Source organism: Pollicipes pollicipes, unplaced genomic scaffold (genome assembly GCF_011947565.3).
Source record: "Pollicipes pollicipes isolate AB1234 unplaced genomic scaffold, Ppol_2.1 Scaffold_7261;HRSCAF=8764_pilon_pilon_pilon, whole genome shotgun sequence".
Taxonomy (NCBI): domain Eukaryota; kingdom Metazoa; phylum Arthropoda; class Thecostraca; order Pollicipedomorpha; family Pollicipedidae; genus Pollicipes; species Pollicipes pollicipes.
In genome coordinates, this window is record NW_023597054.1 from 56,546,964 (window position 1) to 56,573,469 (window position 26,506).

Sequence of the window (26,506 nt, forward strand, 5' to 3'; positions counted from 1 at the left end):
CGGGTGGCCGCGATGGTCCAGACGCAGAGTAGGTTGGCCGGGTACTGGGCGGGGTGGCCGGGGCTCTGAAGGATCTGCACCGTCTCGGTAGCCGCCAGGGTGGTCCGGCCGCACACAGCTGGAAACGCCGGCACGACCTCACACCGCTGACCGGAACAGCAGCCGCGCGCGTCACGACAAAGCCGACGGAGCAGGGCCGCGTGCGTGTTGTAGCCCACGGCGGGGGAGGGCAGCGGTCGTCGCTCCATGTCCGCATGGTTGGGTCCATCAGCCGTTGTCCCCGCCGCCGCCCACAGTAGCACCGCTGTCACAGTGTGCTGCCCGCCCCACATACAGCGCGAGTGACGTCAGCATGGGGGGTCAATGCAGGCCTCGTCACTCACAGTCGACGTTCGTGACGGTGGCTGTGAATCCGGAACGATGGATCTCCCTGTCTGAGTAGAAGCGCACGTACAGCCGGCTGGAGGAGGCAGTGATGGCCGGCGGCAGCTGTGTACCGCAGTAGCGGTCCACCAGCGGTGCCGCCGGACTCAGGCCGTCACGTACCTGGGAGCGGTGCGCAACTCAGCAACACTGAAGACCTAGTATGGCGACCGGTAGGTGGCGACACAGCGGGCGCAGCAAGAGCTAAAGCCAACCGCAGGGAATGGGAAATACGAACAAGTTGTCTCAGAATACCGACGACGTCCCGTGTGTTAGCCATGCAAGCAGCGCCTCCAAGGAGCTCGTGTACAATTGGGCTATTCATTGTCCTTGCAGTGGTACGGACGCCTGACCTCCAGGTAGTCATAGGGGCAGGCGGCCGAGCTGGAGCCGTTGACCTCGACGTTAAACGGCTGGTGGACGGTAAAGCGCAGCACGCGGCCCTCGTCGCCGCGCAGCAGCCAGCGACAGTCTAGGTCGTCCTCGTAGCCGCCGTCGCCGTCGGTGTCGGGCGAACGCAGCGTCTGCTGCCCCGAGCCGGAGACGGTCAGCTCGCCGCCGCAGCCCTGGTTCGGACCTGACGGCCGGTCAGGCGTGGTCAGAGGGTGAGGCGCTGGTCAGCTCGCCGCCGCAGCCCTGGTTCGGACCTGGCGGCCGGTCAGGCGTGGTCAGAGGGTGAGGCGCCGGTCAGAGATGGTCAGAGGGTGAGGCGCCGGTCAGAGATGGTCAGAGGGGAGGCGCCGGTCAGAGATGGTCAGAGGGGGAGGCACCGACACCTCGCCGCCGCAGCCCTGACTCGGACCTGACGGCCGGTCAGGGGTGGTCAGAGGGTGAGGCGCCGGCCAGCTCGCCGTCTGCATATGTCGGTTTGGCCGCCCACAGTTCTGTGGCCAGACGCATAGCACAGACTTGCAGTGCGTTTGTACAAAGTAATGTAAGCTCGTGGGTTTTTTGGTATCAGATAAATTCACCTTCAGATTGATAAATCGTAGTAGTCAGATCAAGTCAGGTCAATTTGCGATTGCGGAACTAAATGCTACGCTCAAGTCGTTAATACATCGGTGTGCATTCACGCTAAAGAACGATTCGATGCTCCGTGAAAGTCTAGCGTCGTACTGCACATCAACACAGACTAAAACAATACCTGCGATTGTTCGCTTGCCTAATTATTCAAGATGCACTGTGTATATAAAACGTATTCCACCTAGCTGTTCGTTTTTCAACTATAAACATTTGCCTGACATCTCTTCAAGAGTTCTGCGGGTGGTGCCATCTGGTGGCGTGGCACAGGCTGTCCGGAGTTCGGAGTTTTGCGGGTGGTGCCATCTGGTGGCGTGGCACAGAGCTGTCCGGAGTGCGGAGCCACCGCTGGCCAGCCAACATACCGACGGAGAACAGCACTGCCGCCTTGAAGCCTGTACGCTGCACGGAACTGTCTGACGAACTGGATTGTAGCCAGGTTTGAAGTGGTGACCTGGAAAAGGTACCGCAATGGGTGGAATGGGTTGTCGCAAGATGCACCGTGAAACGCGGGGCTCATCCGACGAACTAGGAACCTGGATATTTGACAGCCCGCAGTGCCTCCTTTCGAGCGTCGAGCAATGCGGTGGTCATGAAGCAACAGTCGCATGGGAATGCCGAATTTGAATGGTCATTAGCAAGAGGTGGCTATGTGAGCTTAAACGTTAAACGTGACAAGGTCTGACAGGCTCTTTCAACATGTCTGATGTTTCCCGTGATCGCACAAACATTTCGACCCTGTCCTTGAGTAATATTTCGTCCCCTTCGTCGGAGGGGAACTTTGAAACATCTGCACGAAGAGAAGGGCAAGACTTATACGCAGCAGTACCGATCTGAATAGGGGGGGGGGGGGGGCAGCCGCCCCCTTCCCCATGCTTTGGACACCTGAAACATTTACTCTACGTCCAACTCTGAGTCCAAGTCGGAGACATGCGCCGGCTCGGCTCTCACCGAGTGAGGCGGGCTCGTGGTCATGTTCCCGCAGAACTTGTCCACCTGCTCCTCCGGGTTGGTCCACCGGTCGTCAAAGACGCTCACCGAGTCATATGGACAACCGTGCCACCCTCTAGGTCCATGTAGACAAACCTGGTCGAAATACACGCATGTCATTTGTATAGCGCGGTAGCTGGGCTCACAAACCGGCGGCGCCAGGCACGCAGCGTAAACATTTGCCGATAAACGCATGCAAGTGGCGTGTTCACTGGTATTCGAGAGCAACTCGTTGACACATCTAAGTTGGGGGGTGGATAAGCAAATAACAACGCAAAGTCGGTCCCGACAGCGTGTTGTTAGCTCATTTACGCGAAGGGCAAGTGATACCAGTCAAAAAATAAAAGTGTTTTTGCAACTATCAGGAATCGTTCAGAGTTTCTTAACCATCTCTAATCTTTTAAAGCATGCGAGGCACACCGCAGTGAAACAGAGCATTTCAAAAGCATGCAGACAAAAACCACGGACAGATCTGGCCAGATCAGCGCAAGACGAGGAAGCGGCTTCAGTCACTCACCGCACGAGCACCACCTGCCCAGCTGGCGCCGTGACGGACCACGTACAGTTGGCGCTGCGGTGATACTCCGTCGGATGACTGGGTGACTGTATGATGCCTGGCTCAGTAATCTGACCACCACAGGCTGAAGCACGTCGTCCACATGAGTACCAGCAACCCGAAGATCTTCGCACAGCACATATATTTACTACTGACAGCATACTGACGCAACACACATGTGTACCCTGCTGGCGGCATACTGATGTAACATGGATGTGTACTCTGCTGACGGCATACTGACGTAGCACACACGTGTACCTTACTGACGGCATGCTGTCGTAACACAGACATGTACTCTGCTAACGACATACTAATGTAACACAGACGTGTACACTTCCGACGGCGTACTAACGTAACACAGACGTGCACTCTGCTGAAGGCATACTGACGTAACACAGACGTGCACTCTGCTGACGGCATACTGATGTGACACAGACGTGGACTCTGCTGAAGCATACTGACGTAACAGACGTGTACTCTGCGACGGCGTACTGACGTAACACAGTCGTGCATTCTGCTGAAGGCATACTGACGTAACATAGACATGTACTCGCTGACGGCATACTGATGTAACACAGACGTGTACTCTGCCGACGGCATACTGACATAACACAGCCGTGCACTCTGCTGCTGACGAAATACTGACGTAAAACAGGCGTGCACTCTGCCGACAGCATGCTGATGTAACACAGGCGTGTACTCGCTGACGGCATACTGATGTAACACAGATTGTACTCTGCTGACGGAATACTGACGTAACGAAGTCGTGCAATCTGCTGACGGCATACTGATGTAACACAAACGTGTACTCTGCCGACGGCATACTGACGTAACGCAGCCGTGTACTCTGCTGACGGCATACTGACGTAACACAGCCGTGTACTCTGCCGACGGCATACTGACCTGACACGGTGTACTGGGCGTGCCAGCCGGCGCCGACGATGGAGAAGTCGGGTGCGGAATCGCAGTGTGAGCGGGGCCGCGCACGCTGAGCCGGGCCGGCCGCCGGTCGCCGCACGCGCTCAGCCTCGCCGTGCCGGCCGTGCTGTTGCCCCTCGAACACGGTCAGGTTGTCCGTACCGACAAGCCGTCCTCGTCTGGAGAGACGGCATAGCGCGCGTCGGCCACCGCCGGGGCGGCGCGGCGTGAGCAGGGCAACAGAGGCACGCTTGGATGGCGGGGCGCGGACAGCCGGCCAACCGGCGTCACTCGCTTCGCTCGCTCCCTGGGTGCCGGTGTCGAGGGAGAGGCCTGGACGGCGGGATAGCGGGGCACACGGGCCACCAGCCAGCGCCGCTCGCTCGCTCGCTGGGGCGCCACCGAGGCATTAGGAATGCACAATCCGGAGAGAGGAATGAGAAAGGATTTGCTGTGACGGGTCGAAATACCTCCCCCCCCCCTCCCCCGCACGATTCCTGATCAGCAATGCACGGGACGTGACTTCGGCGCATGACATCATTGGCCTGTCCATAAAGTCAACAATGGCGTGAGTCACCTCACCTTCCAAGAAGAACGGACCGACAAAGTTCAGAGTCACGTAGTCCTGGGGCATTGTCAAGATGCGATACACGCAGTCTAAATTGTTCTTGTAGCCATCAGGATAGCCAGGCGAGCTGAATTCACCACTTTCACCCGTAAAGTCTTCTCCACAGATCGCGCTCCATTGGGCCTGTGGCAGAGATAGCGATGTGTGTCACATAGCGACCCTGCCAGAATTATGGCCCTAAATTATCATAACTGCGTGAACCAGTTTCGGTTTGCGCCAGGCTTCCAGCGATAACATGTCTGTTCTGAAGGAGGGCAGTGTGCCATCACCAGTTCACTAATCATTCGTTCAGATGAAAACCGTTTGTGAGAACGCGAAGTACCTTTGCCAAGATTTGCGATATTTATATAGACATTAGCGCACCGGTGCAATTAAACGAGCCTTGATTTTCACCGAGGGCTCTCTTAACGTTAACAATTAAAATGTGTGTTAATCCATTTGCTCAAAAGATGTGAAAGAGTCATGAATGCAGCCAACTGTTCAACTTACCTTAAAACCATTCCCATTGTGGTTGTTACTATTCGTCGTAAATCGTATTTCAGAATGTTTCGGGTGCTTGTTATCAGTGGAGGGAATTGCTTTCCGCAGAATCGTCCCAGCGATCTGTACTCTGCAGACACTTGCTCCAGACCTGCGAAACCGACTGGTCACGCTCTAGAAACAACAGCCAGGTCAGAGTCACACCAAAACGGCATTGGGCGTATTGTGCGCTGGACTCTGAAGCACAACTTTTGTACATCCTGGCTTGGTAGTGATGCAATGGAGCGTAAACAGTCGTCAAAGCCTCAGTTGATCAACGTTGTGGCCATACCTCATAACGCAAGGTGGTTTTCAACAACAGCGTGGACAGACAGCATGTGGTCAACCAAACGAAATATTTCAACGCTGAACTTGGACATCATCCTCCCCTCACTCACTCACTCACTCACTCACCTCACTCACTCACTCACTCACTCACTCACTCACTCGATTACTCACTCGCACTCGCTGGTCTCTGTGGGCCCATCTGTAAATTACGTGACGCTGGGGAGGGTGGAGGGGTGTGGGTGTCAGCTGGTTCACGGCAAGAAATAAATCAGGGACGGGAGAATTGCCATGAAACACAGTTTTGCAGACCAGCGAATGACATTAAATCAAAAAGGAGAAGACCCTTTCCCTCAAATTTAAGTCACCGAGTACCTTACGCGACTAGGTAGCTCCGGGAAAATGAGGATCCTGTGCTTTTTTTTAATGTTGAAGGCCTTACAGAGGTGACCTAGAACAAGGCCGTCTCTCTTATTGTCAGCAATGTCAATAAAGGAAAATGGAGACTCAAATAATGACAGATGAAGGTGCTGCCACCTGTAAATTATTCGCTTTTCAGACGCAGATTTACTGGCCAACTGAGATAGGTGGAACCCCACTAAGCAGCTTGTAACCTCCGCCCTCGTGCACAGTCTCTGGCTTCTATGTGATCGCGCCGTCCCTGGAAACGATTCCATGCTTGCTATTGGGGGGGGGGGGGGGGGGGGGGAGAGAGAGGCATGGCTTGGCCTTACTCATTTTTAGAAGGGTTCAATGCCGGATTTGGCAAAACTTGAGATGGAAGGCAGGAATAAAAGTCTACCAACACTTGCTTCACCTAAGTTATGGACTGACTATGCATCGCCATGCAATTTTTGATCAGCCCAGTCCACGACTGACCTGCACGAAGTCATTCTGGCATCCCTCGCTGGTCTCCAGGTCGAACTTCTGGACGAAGCGGAGCTGGAGTCGGTAGCCCGGCTGCGCGCGCACCTCCCACTCGCACTCAATGGAGGCTGCGTAGTCAGCCGGGAACTCGGGAGACTCCACAGCGCCCTCCATTGTGTGGTACACGCCTCCGCACCCTGTGGTCGCCGGCACAGTTAGCTCACTAGATGGCGCCACCGAGGCCGCTGCGGCCCCACAACAGACCGGTGTTCTGCCGCAGCCGTCCTGGGTCGGGGGGCCGAGGGCGTGGCGAATCACTTGCGTGCCACATGCACTGTGGACTCCAGCCCTGCAGCTGCAGGGCGAGGTGAACACTGGTGGCCAGTCCCTGTGGGCGGGGCTCTGTCAGGATCACGACCCCGTCGCCAATGGGCGTGGGTATGTCAAGGGTCACATTTCCCCTCACCTGTGGGCGGGCTCTGACAGGGTCACGACCTCCCCCCCCCCCCCTCCCCCCCCCCCTCACCTGTGGGCGGGCTCTGACGGTTCACGAACCCCTCTGATCTGTGGGCGGGCTCTAAAAGGGTCACGACCTCCCCCCGCCTATGGGCGTGGGTATGTCAGGTTATACGATTCCCCCTCGACCTGTGGGCGGGCTCTGTCAGGGCCACGACTACCCTCCCCTGTGGGCGGGCTCTGACAGGGTACGATTACCCTCACCTGTGGGCGGGCTCTGACAGGGTCACAACTACCCTCACCTGTGGGAGGGCTCCGTCAGGGCTACGATTACCCTCACCTGTGGGCGGGTTCTGACAGGGTCACAACTACACTCACCTGTGGGAGGGCTTCCGTCAGGGTCACAACTCGCCTCACCTGTGGGCGGGCTCTGACAGGGTTACGATTACCCTCACCTGTGGGCGGGCTCTGACATGGTCACAACTACCCTCACCTGTGGGAGGGCTCCGTCAGGGCTACGATTACCCTCAGCTGTGGGCGGGCTCTGACAGGGTCACAACTACCCTTCACCTGTGGGAGGGCCTCCGTCAGGGTCCGACTCTCCTCACCTGTGGGTCGGGCTTTGTCAGGGTCACGACTCTCCATACCTGTGGGCGCGCTCTGACAGGGTCACGACTGCCTCGGCCGGCCCATCCCCGTCTCACCAACCTGTCCCTAACAGAACTCGCCGACCTGTTCTCAGCTCTAACTGGCCTTCCGTCGCGACGGACCCCAGCCCGTGATTTGATCCCGCCTGCCTTCGCCCCGGACCCCAGCCACCCGCCCTGACCTGACTCGGTCTCGGCCTGGAAGCCGCGGTGCGGGCCGGAGCTGTCGCTGTGGAACACCACCAGCAGCCGGCTGGACTGGCCGTGCAGCGCCACCGCCGCCCGTGGAGGAACCGGTCAGTCGGCGCAGCTGCGGCGACGTTGAGCCCGGCCCCGTTCAGCACCGACACGTAGTCACCCGGGCCGAGGTCAACCCAGGCGAACCGCACCTGAAGACGACCGGCCGTGTCACGCGCTGCAGGCGCTCTGAGAACCTGCCGTTGTACGTCACGGCAACCGCAGTCCGCAGTCCAACGGCTTAGGGTGATGAGGTGGTAAGGGGGGGGGGGGGGGGCGAGGGCGATGAGCCGTCTAGAGGAGGCGAGCTACGGCCCGACCGGTGCAGCGTCCTCAAACGGACCGTGGCACAGGGAACGCCATCTTAGGCTTTCGATGCATAGTTCAGACGACCGAATTGTTTTCAGGGCACATCACGTGCGCTTTTAGGGCCTGCTGTCCCGTGGTCACATAACTCCGGATGGGGCACTAAATCGACTGGGCTACGACCAGTCAGATTAAAATGAGACCAAGAACATAAATATAGCCGATGTCAGGGCACCGGGCCTGCAGCTTGCTCCGGCTACAGGAGGTATGGCCGTCCAACCGCCAACCGGCCGCGTTTCCCATCCACATGCTTACTAAGGGTAACCAATCATTGAAGCTTGCGTCCGTCCGAGGTCGAGTCGATGCCAGCTCAGTATTCAGTAGCACGAGTCGATGACGAATCAGTATTCAGAGTCACGGCTTATTGGATCGGGTTTACGCTGCAGCGTTAGGTGATCTAGCCGGCCAATGGACTGACAGAAGAAGCGGCGCCGGAATTTGTTCATGACTGTCGTAGCAGGACCGTTGGGCGTAAGCCGGAATGTCCTGTAACATTCAAAAAGACCAGAATATCGAGTTGTGCAATTGGGAATGGTTCGGCTGATCGCTGATCTTCCTGACTCCCAAGTATGGACGCGTTAATTTATGCTCCATGTTGAGCCAGTTGGCAACGCCATGGTCAACGTAAAAACACCACGAAAACGTGTCTCATTCTTGGAGCACTGCACTAACACCAACACCACAAGTATACAGCAAAACGCGCTGGGCATTGACAAATTCAACGATACGAGATGTCAATCAGCATTATAAGCCATCAGAAATAAAAAACACAAATTATTTGCTGCGACGGAACCCTCACTTGAAAATCAAAATGCCGGTCTAACCCTGCTGGTTCTAATGAACGCGTTCGATCCCACTTTACTAATTCGCGGGTCGGAAGGGTTAGCCTTTGGACTCAAGCACGGAGTGATGCCTGGTAACAAGACGGCATCACCGGCGCGGGAGCAGCACACCACCAAGCTCCTTTCTAATCATGCCATCGGAGTAAAGTGATTATAAGTGTCATGCTGCGCAGCTCACCACCTGCAGCGCATCTGCGGACTTACCCGAGCCGTCTGCTGGTGCTCGAACTCGACCAGCCAGGCGCAGTCCATGCCGTTGGGGTAGTCAGACGGATAGCCGGGCGAGTAGATGCGCTGCCCCGGTCCGCTGACCAGGCCTCCGCACGGCTTCACGGCATACGTCAGGCTGAAGAATGATGTCCAGGGCTCTCCTGGGGACTGCGTCACGGACCAATGTCGGACGTCAATCATCATCATCCAGTCATGTCCCAGCTCAGGGCTCTCCTGGGGATTGCGTCACGGACCATCGTCGGACGTCAATCATCATCATCCAGTCATGTCCCAGCTCCAGGGCTCTCCGAGGACTGCGTCACGAACCACCGTCGGAGGTCAGTCATCATCATCCAGTCATGTCCCAACCCCAGGGGTCTCTCGGGGACTGCGTCACGAACCACTGTCGGAGGTCAATCACCATCATCCAGTCATGTCCCAGCTCCAGGACTCCCCTGACGACCACGTCACGGACCATCGCTGGGCTCTAATCATCATCCCGTCTTGTCCCAGCTCTAGGACTCTCCTGAGGACCGCGTACGGACCATCGCTGGACTCCAATCATCATCATCCCGTCATGTCCCAGCTCCCCGCATGTGTTGCATATCCGGGATATTTGGGGATGAGGCTTGGCCTGAGATGCAGAATAATGCGATGCAATATGGTAAGGTGAGTAACTGCTAAAACCGGGCGACAGTATTGGAACATTTATCGACTGTAAGACAAACGGCTTGTCGAAAGCAAATAGCAAGCATATTCTAGCGGTATAGACATCGCCTCGGGTGCTTCGCCACAGGTCAGGGACTGAATTGGGCCCTCAAACCATTTAAGATGGCTCATCAACGCCCATGTGCATAACGTTACATTTCCTAAAATTACCGGGGATTTTGACCCCATCCGCTATCCCCAAGGCGAAGCCAATGTATCAAGGTTACTGGCAACCAACACTACTCAGGTACTTTCGTGGCTCCGCTGCGTCTGCCGACGGTGACAACCTCATGTTGGTGGTCGCGGGTCTAGCGCGGCTCACACCGTGCGATGAGAAACACGCCGCAACCCACCAAAGCCTCAACTCTAGTTTGGTTGGCTGGGCGTTGGACACTGACGAATGGGTGGCAGGTACACAGGTTTGCATCCACGAAACCGTGGTTATGTGACTTATTTCTGACCGCTTTTAAGCAAGTGGTTAGGAATTCATGTTATCCTAGTCGCGGTGTGTCACGGTTTAGCGAGACGCCCTTGAAACATTTTGGTGGAAACTTTGCGCTGGACTGAATCTGGTTTTTGCGGGTGGCGGGTTCCTGGTCCCATTAATAATCTGTCTTCAGAAAGAACTTTGCTTTCTTTCCACCCAAACAGTCGGTCACATTTGAACGTAAAGATAAAAACGAGACCAACCATGGGAGACAGCGGCTGGATTTAGACCGTGGGTAGCTCCAAAAATTGAGATGAGCGTATTTATGGACAACTCCAGCAGCGCTCCACATTTTAAGTACATATTTTCCTAACACCAGGAAATTCGTGCTCGTGCCAACGCTACATACTATTAATACACTGCCTTGCCACTCGATCGGCACCGTCCAAGCTCTTTACCGGGTAATTTCAAATCTAGCCCGATTTCAGTGTATATTATGACCAAGTAGCATCGCAGCATAAGCTCTTCAGACATGGCTTCCCCCTTATGCGCTTGCTGCGAAAGACGCTGTGTGTGCAAATTTATCTTGGGACGCCCTGTCTATAGCAATAGTGGAGGGCGTCTGGATTTGTCCAAAATTGATGCATGACGGAAGCACCCCTGTTTCAGACTTTAAAAGTCGCACGCTAAATGGTTGGGGAACACTATGGCATGTCATACATCAAACACATATCCGACCTGAGTTGTGTAGCTTTCCAACTCTGGATGTGCCCTGCACCGATGATACACACGAGATATCCTGCGTCGCTCTATATAAAAGTTTAGCACTCTCTGCGCGCAGTGCCGACGTGCTCGCTAGCACTGACGTGCTGTGCTGGGACTCTGTCACAATGATGTGCTCTGCTGGGACTCTGTCATAATGAGCACACGCTCACGTGCTTGTGCTGAGATTCTGCACAATGAGCACACGCTGATATGCTCTGATGGGACCCTGTCACAATGATGTGCTGTGCTGGGACTCTGTCATGAGTACACGCTCACGTGCTGTGCTGAGATTCTGCACAATGAGTACACGCTGATATGCTCTGATGGTACTCTGTCACAATGATGTGCTGTGCTGGGACTCTGTCATGAGTACACGCTCACGTGCTGTGCTGGGACTCTGCACAATGAGCGCACGCCGATATTCTCTGATGGTACTCTGTCACCATGAGTACACGCTGACAAGCTCTGTTGGGACTCTGTCACAATGAGCACATGCTGATCGTGCGCTGCTGAGACGCTATCACAGTGATGTGCTCCGCTGGGACTCTGTCACGGTGGGAACACACTGATATGCTCCGCTGGGACTCAATCACAATGATGTGCTCAGCTGGAACTCTGTCACGAGTACACGCTGATGTGCTCTGTTGGGACTTTGCCACCATGAGTACAAACTGATGTGTCCTGCTGAGACTCCATCACGGTGATGTGCTCTGCTGGGACTCTGTCACGGTGAGAACATACTGATATGCTCCGCTGGGACTCAATTACAGTAATGTGCTCAGCTGGAACTCTGTCGCGAGTGCATGCTGATGTGCTCTGGTGGATGTCTGTCTCAATGATAACTCAATGATGTGCTCTGCTGGGACTCTGTCACAGTGAGTATATACACTGATGTGCGCTGATAGGGTCTTCAACTTCTGCAATGGTTCCTTCTTTCGCGTCAGTCATAGTTTGGACCAGGGTCTGGGGAATGTGGGCACGATTCGCATCAGCGGACCAGCAGAGCACGCTTTCCGCGAAGGGTTTTGTGCATCTTTCTCGTGTCCCCACGTCGTTATCAGAAGGTGCTCCACCTTGTTCAAACCACAACTCGTTTTCCATTATAACCGGTTCGGTCTGAACCAGCAGTTCACCCAGCTCACTTGGTGAAAACCGAGTCCTGCAAATCAAATTATAGTCAAACAAATCATTCTGTCGTGGTCAAATTCGAAAGAGGAAAATAGAGCCTCGGTTCTTGACTTTGCGCCACCACACGTGTAGCGCCGTCGCTACTCGTAAAACAAGCTGAGCCTCGCGAAGGGATGAACGCCAGCTACTCGTAAAACAAGCTGAGCCTCGCGAAGGATGAACGCCAGCCGGCTTACCGCATATGTCAGCTGAAAATCTGTGAACGGGATGTGGAGCGGTGGAGGAACTGTTGTGTTTCCACAGACGACTTCGGTAGTCTCACCCAGCTCATCTGCGAAGCGCGCGTCAGTTGGTGTCGGTGCACAGGAGTACGAGACCACAGCAAGCTGAATCACGCCAGGTCTAAGAGCACGCTGCATGCGATAGTTTTATCAAAAGTCGCTCACGCTGTAAAACATCGTATGTGTTTCGCTGGCGTTCAGTCTCATTTGCATGTTTTGCGTGTTCTGTGTTGATCTATGTAATATGTACTGACGCGGCGTTAGAAAAGCTACTCGCTGGCTTTCGCCAAGGTTCGCAATAATAATAAGAATAATTGTTATCATACTAATAATAATGGCAGTGATAATAATACTAATGATAGCAATAATAATGATAATAATTTTAATGATGATAATAATAATAATGGTGATAATAACAATAATAATAATAACAATAGCAAGCCGAAAGCCATTCAAAGAGGCTTGACTGAAACAGGTATAACCAAAAGCAATGTGGCAGCTGGGTAAACTTGACAAGCGCTGCTCGAAGAATGGGGAGCGCTATGATAGACTGTGACAGCAGGAGATGTCACACCTACACGACTGACACTATCGTTTTCAAGGCTCCGTTTTCTATACCTGGCTTCACGCGGAGACTCAGATGCAAACATTCGCCAAAGTCGGGCAGCGAGAAGGCGTTGAAGGTGACGAGCGTGCTGGCGTTGGCCACGCTGGGCAGGGTCAGCTGCCAGCGACACTCTGCAGGGCTTCCGAACGGCCAGCGGGTACTGGGGCGACGCCAGGGAGCCGGGCGCGCTGGTTATCGCTCCGCCGCACACTGGGGGGGCCACACACTGTCAGCAGCGGTAACCGTGTGATTCGGCTGCAGTCAGGTGCGCTGGTTATCTCTCCGCCGTAGGATGGCAAGTTTGAAACAGACGCCTCAGGCTGCAAATTTACCGGTCGCTTCTCAGTGAACACGGATATACACAACGGAGAGGGGCTGCGATTTATATGGTGTGGATTGAGAGGTTTGCCTGTGGTATACCAATACTGGGCACCCATTTCATATTAGACAGCATGCACACAGACATACCGAATATTTCCCGGGACCGTAGTGCGTTATCTGTGTCAAATAGCATTTGCTGAAAACGGGTACAGACACTGGCTGATTCTCTCATATGTATGTATCTGGCTGGTTGCCTTATATGTATGCATCACCATGGCCGGGTTAAAGGGAGCGGGGTGCATCTCTCCCAACAGCAAAACGAGCCGTCTGGAAAAGGCGTCTTACGCCAACCGGCTTGAGCTATTGGACGCACCCGGCGGACTGCAGCCGGCCTGCGAGTGTCCCAGCGTACTGTATCTGTGACACTCACAGGCCGGCTGGCGCACCCGGCGGACTGCAGCCGGCCTGCGAGTGTCTCAGCGTACTGCATCTGTGACACTCACAGGCCGGCTGGCGCATCCGCGAGCTGCAGCTGCGATACTCACAGGCCGGCTCGTTCGACGAGTAGCGCATCCGAAACCCTCTCGCCGAGGTGCTGCCGACGCGCGAAGAGAAGATGATGGTCATCTGATTGCCGGTGGAGTTGATCACAGGAGGTGCGTCCGGCGCACAGTAGAAGTAGGCGCTCTCCGTGAAGTTCAGATGGGAGACGAGGCGCCTATTCCATCCAACACCTGCAGGCACAGGTGACAGCGACGGCGTAACGCTTCGCCGGGGTATGTGTACCGATTTTGCGTGTAAAATGCAATAGTGATTGCAGATATACTCGCGTCCATACGCCATCTTTTCTGTTTACCTTTCATCGGCCTTACCCTTACTGGCGGTTATACAAGGTTTCCCGTGAACTGCTTCGACGAAGTGTTGTCTACTGTGATCACAGTTGACGCCGGAGCATCAGACGAACCTCTAAATTACCTCTCCAGTTACACGCCTTGCATTCATCCTCTTTTTGGGGCCAGTACTTGACTATCTAGAATCGCATGCGGCTGGCCCGACAGCGCCAGGTCAGTCGAGGTCAGACCCATGTCCCGCCTGGTGGCGGCGCGTCATACGAACCGTCAGCCAAGAGCGGCAGCCGCGCGCGCTGCGCGCCGCCGGCGGCAGCTGCCAGTCCGCGGTCTCCAGGCGAATGCGGCGCCCCTCGGGCACCTGCAGCCGCCAGATGCAGCGGCGCCGGCGCGGCACGCCGTGAGGGTAGCCTGGGCTGCTGAGCTCGCCGGCCGAGTCGTACCGCCAGCCACCGCAACCTGCGGCCGGCCGCTGCGTCACACGCCGGTCACACGCGCTGACCACGGCACGCGGTGACGACAACAAACGCTGACGGCGCACGCGCTGATGGCAGCACGCGCTGACGGCAGCACGAGCTGACGGCGGCACGTGCTGACGGCGGCACGAGCTGAGGGCGGCACGCGCTGATGGCAGCACGCGCTGACGGCAGCACGAGCTGATGGCGGCACGCGCTGATGTCAGCACGAGCTGACGGCGACACGCGCTGATGGCGCCACGTACTGATGACAGCACGCGCTAAAGACAGATAAAGATGATGGTTACTTACTGACTGCGGTATCCGGCCACAGACAGATCTCGCTAACTCGCTTGACGTGCACTGGCGGCAAGACTCGCTCATGAGGTCACGCACCGGTGTCAGCGTTTACGAACGCCGTCACTTACTGACACACTACCACTCACTGGTAGCAATACCTACCGAAGCCAACACAACTTCAAGGTAGCCAATATCACACGCATCCGTGAGTCAGCGCCGCAATCGCCGAGGCACCTGCGTAGAACATTAGCCTCGTGTGTGACGCTCCCAGCGCTGTAAGCAGTCCCCCGTGGCAATGACCGCAGTCAAAGAACTGCCACCACCTCTGCTGCTGACGTGTGCCCACCTTCCATGCTGGCCCGGAACCTCATAAGAAAGCCCGCGTTGTCCGTTTGGTGAGCGTCCGTTACAAACGTCACGTAGACGGAATTGGCCGAGGTCGCCACGCCGGTACCACGTTCGCTACCGCAGAATCGACCCAGCACCTCGCCTGGAGTAGTGCAGGATCAGGTATACCGTCAGTGATATCAGCAGCGGCAGCGGATGCAAGCATTTACCTCAAAAACGCTTCAAACGTTTCATGGATATTTTCACTCAAATAGTGCAAACTAATATCACCCGGTGCTGAAGGTGCGGCGAAGGAATGGACATCGGAGATTTTGACCAGCTTTTTTCTTTAGACTTAGAAACTGTTTTTTGGGATCTTCATTTACAGGTTACCCACTGCTGACAGTCTTCAGGAGGTATGGCCTTGCCTGTGCTGTTGAAGTCGCGCATCTCGACGTAGTCCCTGGTGCAGTTGGGACTGCTCTCAAGGTCCAGTGTTCGGAACCACAGACGCATATAGTGGCCCGAGGGTCCCATGATGTGGTAGCTGCAGTTCCTGTTTGTGGTGTATGCATTTCTTGATATTGTCAACGAGCCCCTTCTGCCGTAGTAGGTACCACCACAGGTTGCTGGAGAAAGACGCAATGTTTGTAAAGGCTGAAATAATCAGATTAGTTGTTTTACGTTCTCCATGATATCTATTAGGCAAACATTAAGCCAGAAAAAACTTATGTTTCAAGTGATAAGCAAACATCAACTAAAAAGAAGAACAACCATCTATCACTGTCACTATCACATATCACTTGCAGCCCGGGTATCACTTATTTTCATTGACTGCTGTTAGATGATATGCGCTCTTATAGAAGGCAACAGCTGCGCAGGACGTCCGGCCAAGTCTCGCCTTCCTCCCCCAACACGCTAACTCAAGACGCTGCGCCACCCTTCAGCATACCACTTGCAGTGACGCACGGCGGCGTATCTGACATTGCGCATATCATTTGCAGTGACGCACGCCGGCGTATCTGACATTGAGCACATCATTTGCGGTGACGCACGCCGGCGTATGTGACATTGAGCGTGTCGCGACGCCCAGGCACTCACCGATGGACACACGCGCCTTGAAGCCCATGCGCGGCTCGGTGGCGTTGGTGTAGTAGTTGATGAAGGCGGCGTTGCCGGAGGTGGTCTTGGTGGGCGGTCGCCTGTCCGAGCAGTGCCGGCGGCCCAGGCTAGGCGCCAGCTCGGTGCCGCCGTCCAGCACCTCCACGTACGCCTGTCGGCACCTGGCAATGATGGCCGATGTCCGTCAAACAGCCGAGAAGGGCCTCCGCTGTCGCCGACACGGTATTCAATCATCCAGGGCGCCTGACAGCATGCCTCTCTGAGCACGGCCTCTCAGACCGACAGGGAGCTGCTGACGGTTAAGAATGTCCGGCGTTTCCCGTTTTCTAGTTGCCTGGAAGCGGTAACACGCTAGAAGGCGACAAACTGCCATCTCGTTAGCAGCCGCATTCGGCACCTTGTAACAGGATTGAGCAATCCAGGACCGTCGTCAGATCATCAGCGTGGGCCACCGTCCACCGCTCCCGTCGGGACGAAGTGATGTCGAAAGTCTCCATGAATCGACCCTTGAAAGCGGTGGGTAGCCGGCGAAGACGACCGTCCACCTGGCAGGCGGAGAAGGCCGGCGGGACGTTGGGATAGTTGGGGCGTGTTGATGACCAGCTGCGGCTCGGCGCGGGTTCAGCCGCAGCTGGCCGCCGCAGCCGGCCCGCCGATGCGCGGTACCAAGTCGGAAGCTGCCGGTGCTGCTGGGCCGGTCAGCACCAGCTTCACGTGCAGCCGGCTGGCTGGAGCTTTCGGGCAGCTCCGGCACCGCGCCGCCGCAGAAGCGGCCGCTGCCCAGGTTAAGGTGAGTCCAGCTCCGCGCCGTTGCGAATCTGGCGGCAGGAGGGCGAACGGGTCGGGCTCTGCGGAATGCCAGCAGTCTGACGCGGCGAACGGGTTGGGCTCCGCACAGGGCGGGGCAGTCTGACGCGGCACAAGTGTCGGGCTTCGCAGAAGGCGGGGCAGACTGAAGTGGCAGGGATCAATTGTAGACGAGATCATTCGACGTGTTTGTTTTCAGCCGGAGAAGAGGAAACACAAACAAAGTCGGATCTCGAATACTGCGTGGAAGAACGAGAGCTAAGCGTGGTTCTTAAGTGTTGTATCGCTCACTTGCAATCTCAACTATATGGAATGTTTTAGGAAGTTTTCCAAATATGTCAGCAGAAAGAGCGGAACACCACCGAGCATCGTTACAGCTCCCATTGGTGTAAAACTGCAGAGGGCACTGCTGAGATCGGCGTGCAGCCGCTCGCCTCACCACAACGTATCCGTTGGGACATGACGAGTCTCCGGGGATGTCGAGGTCGGTGATCTCGGCCAGGATGGTGCGGCCGGGTCTCACGAGCAGCGTCCACTCGCAGGTCAGCCTGCCCTCGTGTCGTGCCGGGAAGCCGGGGCTGCTCACCACCCCATTCGGGTCGGTCAGGAAGCCGCCGCACACTGACGGTCGGACCCGGGCGAACCGTTACACCTCGCGTATATGAAGGACTTCCGCGAAACTCCAGGTTGGCAGAGCACAGGTGGAGGCAGGGCGTGGAGGAGCCTTTGCGGAGAAGTGCTGTGTGGCGCCTGCAGCAGCAAACCTCACCCGTATCGACGGTAACGTTGAAGCCGGCCTGCGTGTGACGCCGGTAGAAGGGCATCGCGGCGAACTCGAGCTTCAGCAGGCTCCCGCTAGCCGCCAGGGTCGTGCCGCCTTCAGAGCGGCGGCAGAGTGTTGCCAGCGGGACCCAGTTAGCGGTCCCCTGGTGACCTAAAGCGCGACGCAACACCAGCGTCAGCTGTCGGGGCGGCAGGTTTCCAGGAGACCCGAAGCGCATTCAGTTAAGGCGTCAACCTAATCTACCAGCCATAAAATTGATACCAGCATTCTAGCTGCACCCGTGGCAGGTTTCAATAGGCCAATGCCTTTGACACGATGTAGGACAGCAAATGACGGCAGAAAAGCGCTTCCACAATCATCTAGCGTCGCTACCGTCGAGTGGTTAGCGCACCCAGCACCCAGTGTCAGTTCCCACCGTCGTAGACGGTGATGTTGTCCGAGGTGCACTGGAAGTAGTTGAAGAGGTCGACGGTGTTGACGCGCAGCTGAAACCCTGTGCGGATCCGAGCTGATGGTCCAGCTGCAGAACTGGTTGCCCATGTAGCCGCCGGGAAGTTGGGCGAGGTGATGTCGGTACGGTTTGCCCTCGGCCAGGTACAGCGTGTACGCACAGAGTCGGGCCCCTGTCGAAGCGCACCACCCGGCAGCCTGTGAGGCGATCGTCCAACACGGCGGCTCGCAGCACAGGCAGCGTGTGTCAGGCAGGATGCTGGCGGATGGTCAGTGGGAGTACTCTTCAACACCTCACTTTGGTCCGAATTTCGGGCCGCGGGGAGCCCGCCAGGCTACCGCCAGTAAGTCTCACACTCGGCCGACGTAGCAAAGGAGATCGCTGGTGCGCGGCTAGGACGCAGCGAAGCCGGCACGACGGATCCGCAAATTTCTGGGTCTCGGAGCCGGCTGAGGATAAGGCGGGGTTGACTGCTCAACTTGCGAACAGATGTTCTACACTGAGCCTTTTACGCTTCCCGGGCTAAGGTCATAAGACAGGATGCTGCATCACATTTCGGAGCAGCCGGATCACGTCTATAATGATATGCTACGTTACATGCCACCATGTGCGCTGTACGTGCAACTCGCGATTTCGAACCCGTTCCGGGAAGAACGCGAGTTTCCGGGTACCCGAAGCAGTGGTCATCTCCGTTTCAAAGTCTGGTAAGTTCGGCATAGACCCGCTTGACTGACGCCCCAGTTTGCTCACATTGTAACTCTGTAAGTTAGGAAAGACAAACGCCACAACATCTTTGCAGAACATCTTTGCATCTTTTACAGCATCTTTTCGGTGGTTTTCGGAGATATCGTAACACTGTCGATCACATGTTTCCAATCGGCACCGTAATAGGTGCTGCTTTCAAGAGAAATACAGCACGTGAGGGCGGTGTTGTTGACAGCCTACATGTACAGGATGTCAAACGGAAAAAAAACACAAGCAAAAGCGGGTAATTTCTGGTCGGCCCGGACCCAACCGACACTGACCGGACTGCGCAACGTCTCCGGGCGGAGGCCGCTGGCTCAGCTGCTGCCAGCGCAGCTTGAAGCGCGAGCCCGAGTAGCGCGGTCGGTTGACGAAGTGGACCAGCACCTCGTTGGAGGAGGAGACGAGTGGCTCGGGTAGGTCCATGCCGCAGACGGGCTCGCCCAGGGGCGGCGCCGACCGGTCCGGCCCGTCATACACCTGACCGGCAGGCATGGGTGTCAGGGGTCGCCAGTGGTTACAAAGGTCGCACACGGGTCACAGCGGTCACGCCCTGGGCACAGAGGTCACACACAGGTCACAGGAGTAACGCACGGGTCACAGAGGCTACACAAGGTCGCAGGGTCTGTGTGTGGGTCGCGGAGAGGTTGGCTTACAGGGATGACAAGGATCCAGGGCTGCACGGGACCATTGGAGAGCGCAGGGCTGCTGCCTCTTGAGAGAGATGTTGTTCAACATGTGTTGACGCTGTGATGGGAGATCTCACAAACATGCTTTGGAATATGCGCACAGCCAATATTTTGTTGATGGGGTGAGGGGATGATGAAGATGGGCGGAGCTCAATCCAGAATTCCTGACGGCGATTTCGAACTTTCTGGTCGTCAAGCGTTATTCATGGCACTAAAAGAAAAAGTGCGGGCCCTAAGGTAGTGAGCGGTCCAATCCCTCGCCACCCACCCCCACCCCCGCGACCGCATCTGTGTGTTTGAGGTGTGACACGACACGTGAATCATTGTCATGATGTGACCAATAATGTGCCAAGCATCCTGTTCTTGTTGGCGTATTGTATGAATATTACTTTGTGCCCACACACTTGTGTTTGTTATGCACACTTGCACAGCGTTCAACTGTAACACAGCGTAGTTGTCCTTTTCAAGCGAAATGCATGCCTTTCCGTGCTTGCAGAGCACCGAACCAATCCCGTTGACACCGGAAATCGCCAGCTGTACATGAGACACTGTCCGCATTACCCGGAAAATGACTATGGTTGGAACGGAACAATCGATGCTCTAAATATAGCAGGCAAGAGCGAAACGGCCCTGGGCGATGAGACTCGACGATTATTGCAGGATTGCACGCGCAACTGTGCGCGTAACCGTGTCGCACTGCCGGCACCTGAATGTAGCTGCTGTGGGCATCCGCCGTCGATGGGGTCCAGGTCCGCCTGCACCATGACATAACCGGATCGGGATATACTGGCTGCTGTTAACTGTGATGCTCCAGGAGAACGGCTCCGCTGCAGGTACTGGGGGGAACAGTGGCGACTCGATCGCCACCGGACGGTCCGACAGGTCCATGCGGCGGGCTGGAACGACACGCCAGGCCGCTGTGTGACCGGCGGCCCGCGACGGCCCCGGCGTCCGCTCGTTCGTCATGGGACGCCGACAGCAGCGGGCAACCGGCAGACGACGCACCGCGCGGTCGAGGAACGACGCACCGACACGTGAGCCTCGCTAACGGGACGTTCATATTGAGCACGCAAAACATACGGCGCAGCAGGCAGGTGATCGTCGCTAGTGATGTATGTTGTAACCGATCGATAATGACTTACGGATAGTGTTTTGAAATAGGTTGTACTACAACACCGTTTATGCCGACAGCCGTTAATACTGATGGACATTCATACCTGAGGCTGGAAACACGGTCCCAGAAATTCATCTAATCAAAGGTTCTGGCTAGCATATTTTAAACATAGATAAAGCGGCGGCAACCAAATCTCAGGCATCCTGCATCTACGCCCGCAACACGGAAGATATTGGACCCTCGCACCTGTGGCGAATTCGGCCAGGAAGCCGGACCCCGTGCCTGCCTCATTCGAATGGAACCGAACCATCATTGAACCGGTTGAGCTGACGTTCGTCGGGGCCTCCGAGCCACAGAAGTGACCCAGCAGACGTCCCGCCGTAGTCCGCTCCCGCACCTGCCGGCGCACACGCGCAGAGTCAGCTGGCGCAGGACTGAGCACGCCGCCGCTCAGCCGAGCGTGCCACGAGTCATGGAGATCCAACAGCGTCGCACTGAATGCTTGAGTATTGCTTTGATTGTGAAGTATTAAAGGGCGCTTTTCATGGTTTGTCTATGGTCCACTGTGTCTGCTAAAATGACAAACGCAAGGCCGGACGGAATTTTGGAACCTTGCTCTTTGCAAATATGCCAAGACGATGAAATTTTAAAATTTATTTGGACTGTTAAATGGAACGAGGCTTAAGGCGAGCAATCGAATGAGTTACGTAAAACCAAAACGATAATAAATACACCAAAATAACCGATGTCGTCCACATAGTTTGTCCTTCGAGAAATAGCTTACGACGGATGAGCGATGTTATTTCAGGTGTTTTCAGCTACTTATGCTGGCTTTTGAAGTGCACATTCAATACAGAGCTCCACTGAAATGGAAGGCGACATATCTGCACGGTGTCCACGCCCGGGGCTGTTGGAAACATTCGTGTCATGTGCTCATGTTTACGCGAACGCAATGTTTATCCGGCCCATTGGCCAGCGATCGCCGTGATGTGGTAACGCTACAGATGCATTTCAGATAACGATCACACGTAACCAAGCACGTTATAGTAAAGTAGCATCGCATAGCATAACAACCCATACCTACGTGTAAGCTGGCAGACCTGAGTTGATAATCACCAGGTATATGTAGCTGTTTACCCACGTTCGCCTTACCTCTAGATATATCGCCGTTGCAAAAGTCTGTCTCAGCGATCTGGAATGTGCGGAAGCTGAGGTGGATGCCGTTGCCCGCAGAGGCGTAGATTTTCCACCAGCATTCGACGTCGTTGGGGTAGCTGTCGGGGTAGCTGGGCGAGGCGAGCAGGCCAGTCTCGGCAGCCAGGCGGCCGCCGCAGCCTGTCCATCAACACCAGCGGGGGGATCGTCAGGCGGGGCACAGGTGTAGCACTCTCTCCTTCCAGTCCCGCACGGTTCGGGGGTCATCTCCTTCCAGTCCCGCACGGTTCGGGGTCATCCTTCCAGTCCCGCACGGTTCGGGGGTCATCTCCTTCCAGTCCCGCACGGTTCGGGGGTCATCGCCCGTGTGGAAGTTTGGGTTTTTTCGCAGCGGACTGCCACAGCGTAAGTGGCCTATCTTTGAATCTTCTGAGATATCTTCTGCATTGCATCCTTTACTTCAAAAAATGTGACGCTTTGGCTCAGACGCATGACTGTGACGCTTTGGCTCAACTGCCATGTGTATACATGAAGCCGTTCGTGGGTGAGCACATGGACTTATAATGGAGCATTCTACTTATATACTTATGTTTGTCATGGGGATTTCCGTCCTAATTCATAAGTATGAAAAGGCGCTTCTCGAGCCTCTCGCTGGACCAGGCTCTACTGGGCTACATGCGGAACGGGTGACAATGAACGTCAATCATGGTATGATCTTGTCACCGGACGCATCGGCAAAGGGTCGAACTACAGACTTTGACCCCTCTAGGCGGTACCAGACCGTCCAATGCGGCATCTCGCCACCCCGCAGAACATGCTGCTAACCCTGCGATGACTGCCGCACGTCGGCCGTACCGGTGGAGACGTTGGAGAAGCCGGCGCTGAAGAGGACTCCGACGCCGGCCGACAACCTGCAGCCGGAGCCCGAAGCGCCGCACCGCGCGAGGTCACCGCCGGCGGCAGCTGTTGTGACCTGCAGGGTAGCGGTGCAGCCAAGGGTCCGTCAGCCGGCCGGTGTGCCCTCCCCCACCTCAGGTAGTGTCGTAGCGAACAGTTGGCAGGAAGGCAGCTGGCTGTGCAGCATCAGCGGTTGTGAACTGCATCCACACGTGGTCGCCTTGTCGCGGGAGCGTGTCAAGTGCCCTGGCGCGCACGCTGCAGACGTCCAGCGCGCTGGGGCTGCATGTTGTATGAACACTGATGTATGGGCGCTGCACGACCGCAGCGGTCGAAGCAGCCCTACAGTCAAACGGATATTTGTCATGTCTCTATGTGCACCGACGCAGTGAGACTACATTTACTTTGCCGGCTATCTTTTCCGTGCGTTAGGATGAAGATTGGGGTTGGAGGCACTTTGTGACCGAGCAAAGATGACTGTACACACCAAGTGATGAAAGCTCCCGAACAGAGGTACACGAGCAAAGTGTACGTGTCCTAACGTGTCCTATCTCACGCTAATCTTCGTGCTATCATCAGTGTTTTCCACCCCGCTTCGCCTGCGAACACCACGAGTCTTGAAGTGCAGCACTCCCAGCGCAGAGATCTGGTACCGGGCAGTGGGCTTGCAGGATCCAGGTGCAGTTCAGGCTGCCCATGTGCGTCATCGGGAAGTTCGGCGACGAAATGTGATCCATGGATGTGACGTTGATGGTGCCGCCGCAACCCTGGCAGTACAACGAGGCCACCGAGCCCGCCAATGTCAGGCGAACCGTACCGTCAACTCCGGGCGACAGACAGACAGCCTGGTTTGCAAAGTTTATAGACTGCATGTAACGAACAGTGCTGCATAGTCCGTTCTTGAATGCAAGCAGCCTAATAGTATTTTCAGTATGCAGAATAACAACACACCTTCGTTATGTCAAACTTTGGAGCTCTGGGCAATGCACCGGCTGCTTCATAACCACTCCACAGGCTACAGGTGTCGCTGCACCATTTTGCTCAGTTTGGTATCAAGCACCAACGATTTATTGAATTTCTGCATCAATCGCCATAATTCATTCTTACCGGTAGAGATTAAAGAGCAGGAAGCAAAGAACAGAAACAATGATAAGGCAACAGGTTCGTCCCATCTTGCGAAAGAAACATTGCTAATAAGCAGGCCTTGTTCGTCTTTCCATTGGACGGCAGACAGCAAGATCTTAGGGTACGCCAATCACCATGGCCGAGGATGGCTTGATCGCTGCGCGCCCCTCACCATGGTGTAGTTAGCGACGAATCCCTTGGCGGCCACGGAGCCATCGGCCTGAGTCGGACGAGCATTCTGCTGCCGGTGGAGGGATATGGTCAAGGTAACGGTGGGCGGCTCGGGCACGCGGTTGCCGCAGTGCTTCAGCAGCAGCGGCGAGAGAGTCGCGACCACCCGTCCCGGACCTGCCGCAGCCGGCGTAGCTCAGGTCAGGTCGGCCCGCAGGCAGAGGGACGGAGGAGCCGTGGGCCTGTGGGACCAAGTTACGAAGCACTCTACCGTCTTCAAGCCGATGCTACAGCGAGAGCAACGGCGATGGCCCGTCAAGTATGCGCACTGCCAATCGGTGAGACAAAAACTCCCATCCTCTTCGGGCTGTACACTTCAGCGTTTTCTCTTTCACAAAACCGCTTTCGGCCAGCGCCCATCCCAACTCACGGCGACGTAGTCGAAGAGCAGTTGGTGTGCGGCTCCACGTCGAAGTCGTCGAACGTGAGCTGCACGGTGTGGTGGCGCTGCACGCTGATTCGCCACGTGCAGTCCGAGTGGCTGTCGTACACCAGCGGGTAGTTGGGGGAGTGAATCGAGCCGCGCACCGCCGTGAACCGCCCGCCACAGCCTGCCGGGAGAGGGGGAGGGGGAGGGGACACACTACATCACGCTCGCGGATAGGTGTCGCACGTCCGGATCAGACCCGAGGCCGGTCATTCGGACGGCGTCGGCAGGCGCGAGTCGTGTCGCACAAAGCCACGCGAGGAACGCGAGCGCAGACGTGGCACGAGAGACAGGCCGTGGAGTGGTATAGCAGGGCGCTGGCGAGCGATCCGTGCGCGGAAGCCATATGGCAAAGTTCATGATCAATTAATCTACACAGCCGGTCCCGGAGGCGACAGCAACCGTTAACAAGTTGACTAAACTAAACAATAAATAAGAGGCTAAAAATATGAAGCGGATTGTTAACAAGAGGCTAAGAGAAGCGCGGCACCGTCATGGCCATAGCACGGCAGTACATGAGATGTCCTTTCAACACAGTAATGTAAAGGGGTGAATGGCCTCCCGTGCACTCTGCGCCATGATGCAGAGTACATCGGGTGGCACTCTCTCAGACAGCGGGGCACACAGTGTTGACGCCGCGGGCTCTTTTGAGGATCTGACCTCCTCTGCGGACCCGGTAGCGGGCGTGGAAGCCGTGGCCGGAGACGGAGCCGTCGCTGTAGAAGCGGACCAGCATGTTGTTGCCCTGCGAGATCACCGTGGACGGGGCGGTCTGGGCGTGGCAGAGGTTGGTGAGCATTGGCGCCGTGTCGTCCGGTCCGCCGAACACCTGGCGAGGATCACACATGTGTGTCACTCAAAGGTCAGGTGATAATATGAAACATCTGGCAATGGTCACACATGTGTGTCACGCAAAGGTGAAGTGATACGATGAAACACCTGGCAATGGTCACACATGTGTGTCACGCAAAGGTGAAGTGATACGATGAAACACCTGGCAATGGTCACACATGTGTGTCACGCAAAGGTGAAGTGATAAGATGAAACACCTGGCAATGATCACACATGCGTGTCACGCAAAGGTAAAGGTGATAAGAATGAAACACCTGGCAATGATCACACATGTGTGTCACGCAAAGGTGAAGTGATAAGATGAAACACCTGGCAATGGTCACACATTTGTGTCACGCAAAGGTGAAGTGATAAGATGAAACACCTGGCAATGATCACACATGTGTGTCACGCAAAGGTGAAGTGATAGATGAAACACCTGGCAATGGTCACACATGTGTGTCACGCACGAGGTAAAGTGAGGGGATGCAGCTGAGTGTTATGATCTATACCAGGCCCGTATGCTTAAAGGTCAGCAAATATTGAGCGGATTACGGGCATGTCACAATTGGTTTGCAGCACTAAGCTAATGCCTCTATTTCTCATATCTAGCATGGATACGAAGCTTTTTTGGTCTCACCGTCCTCCAGTATGCGCCCCTGGGCTGGCAAAGCTCACCCCAGCCCGTCACTACTAACAGCAGCATGCACCCCTGGGCTGGCAAAGTTCGCCACAGCCCGCCACCACCGCCAGCAGCCGGCGCTCGCAGCTGTAGCCGGTGCTTGCCTTCAGAGAGTCGTAAGCGCAGTTGTGCGCCGACTCGATGTCGAAGAAGTCGATGGTCAGCTCGACCCTGTAGCCCGGTCTGGCCCGGATCTGCCAGTCACACTGGGTCCACTTGGGGTAGGGCTGCGGGTAGTTCGGAGACTGGAGGGTGCCCCTGCGCTTGGTCAGCAGGCCGCCGCAGCCTGAGGGGACGGTGGGTGATGACACGGAGG

General features: G+C 55.9%; 1 protein-coding gene and 2 long non-coding RNA genes across 3 annotated transcripts; all 3 read right to left on the reverse strand.

The window, feature by feature from the left end:
- Nucleotides 1-10: 10 nt before the first annotated feature.
- LOC119111886 (uncharacterized) lies at nucleotides 11-843 on the reverse strand. The gene is made up of 3 exons (XR_005095635.1): nucleotides 777-843; nucleotides 384-546; nucleotides 11-118 (listed from the first exon to the last, which is right to left on the reverse strand). It is a non-coding gene; the product is annotated as an uncharacterized LOC119111886 (long non-coding RNA).
- A 1,657-nt stretch (nucleotides 844-2,500) lies between these two features.
- Nucleotides 2,501-3,935, reverse strand: LOC119111890 (uncharacterized). Its single transcript, XR_005095638.1, has 3 exons — nucleotides 3,893-3,935; nucleotides 2,951-3,074; nucleotides 2,501-2,529 (listed from the first exon to the last, which is right to left on the reverse strand). It is a non-coding gene; the product is annotated as an uncharacterized LOC119111890 (long non-coding RNA).
- Nucleotides 3,936-8,300: 4,365 nt separating this feature from the next.
- LOC119111644 (cubilin-like) lies at nucleotides 8,301-19,811 on the reverse strand. Its single transcript, XM_037235450.1, has 12 exons — nucleotides 19,806-19,811; nucleotides 19,321-19,519; nucleotides 18,260-18,337; nucleotides 17,830-17,994; nucleotides 17,495-17,681; nucleotides 16,233-16,333; nucleotides 15,525-15,760; nucleotides 14,314-14,410; nucleotides 13,632-13,935; nucleotides 12,892-13,040; nucleotides 8,959-9,125; nucleotides 8,301-8,309 (listed from the first exon to the last, which is right to left on the reverse strand). Exons 1-12 carry the CDS (start codon nucleotides 19,809-19,811, stop codon nucleotides 8,301-8,303), a joined length of 1,698 nt encoding a protein of 565 aa, XP_037091345.1.
- Nucleotides 19,812-26,506: the final 6,695 nt, after the last annotated feature.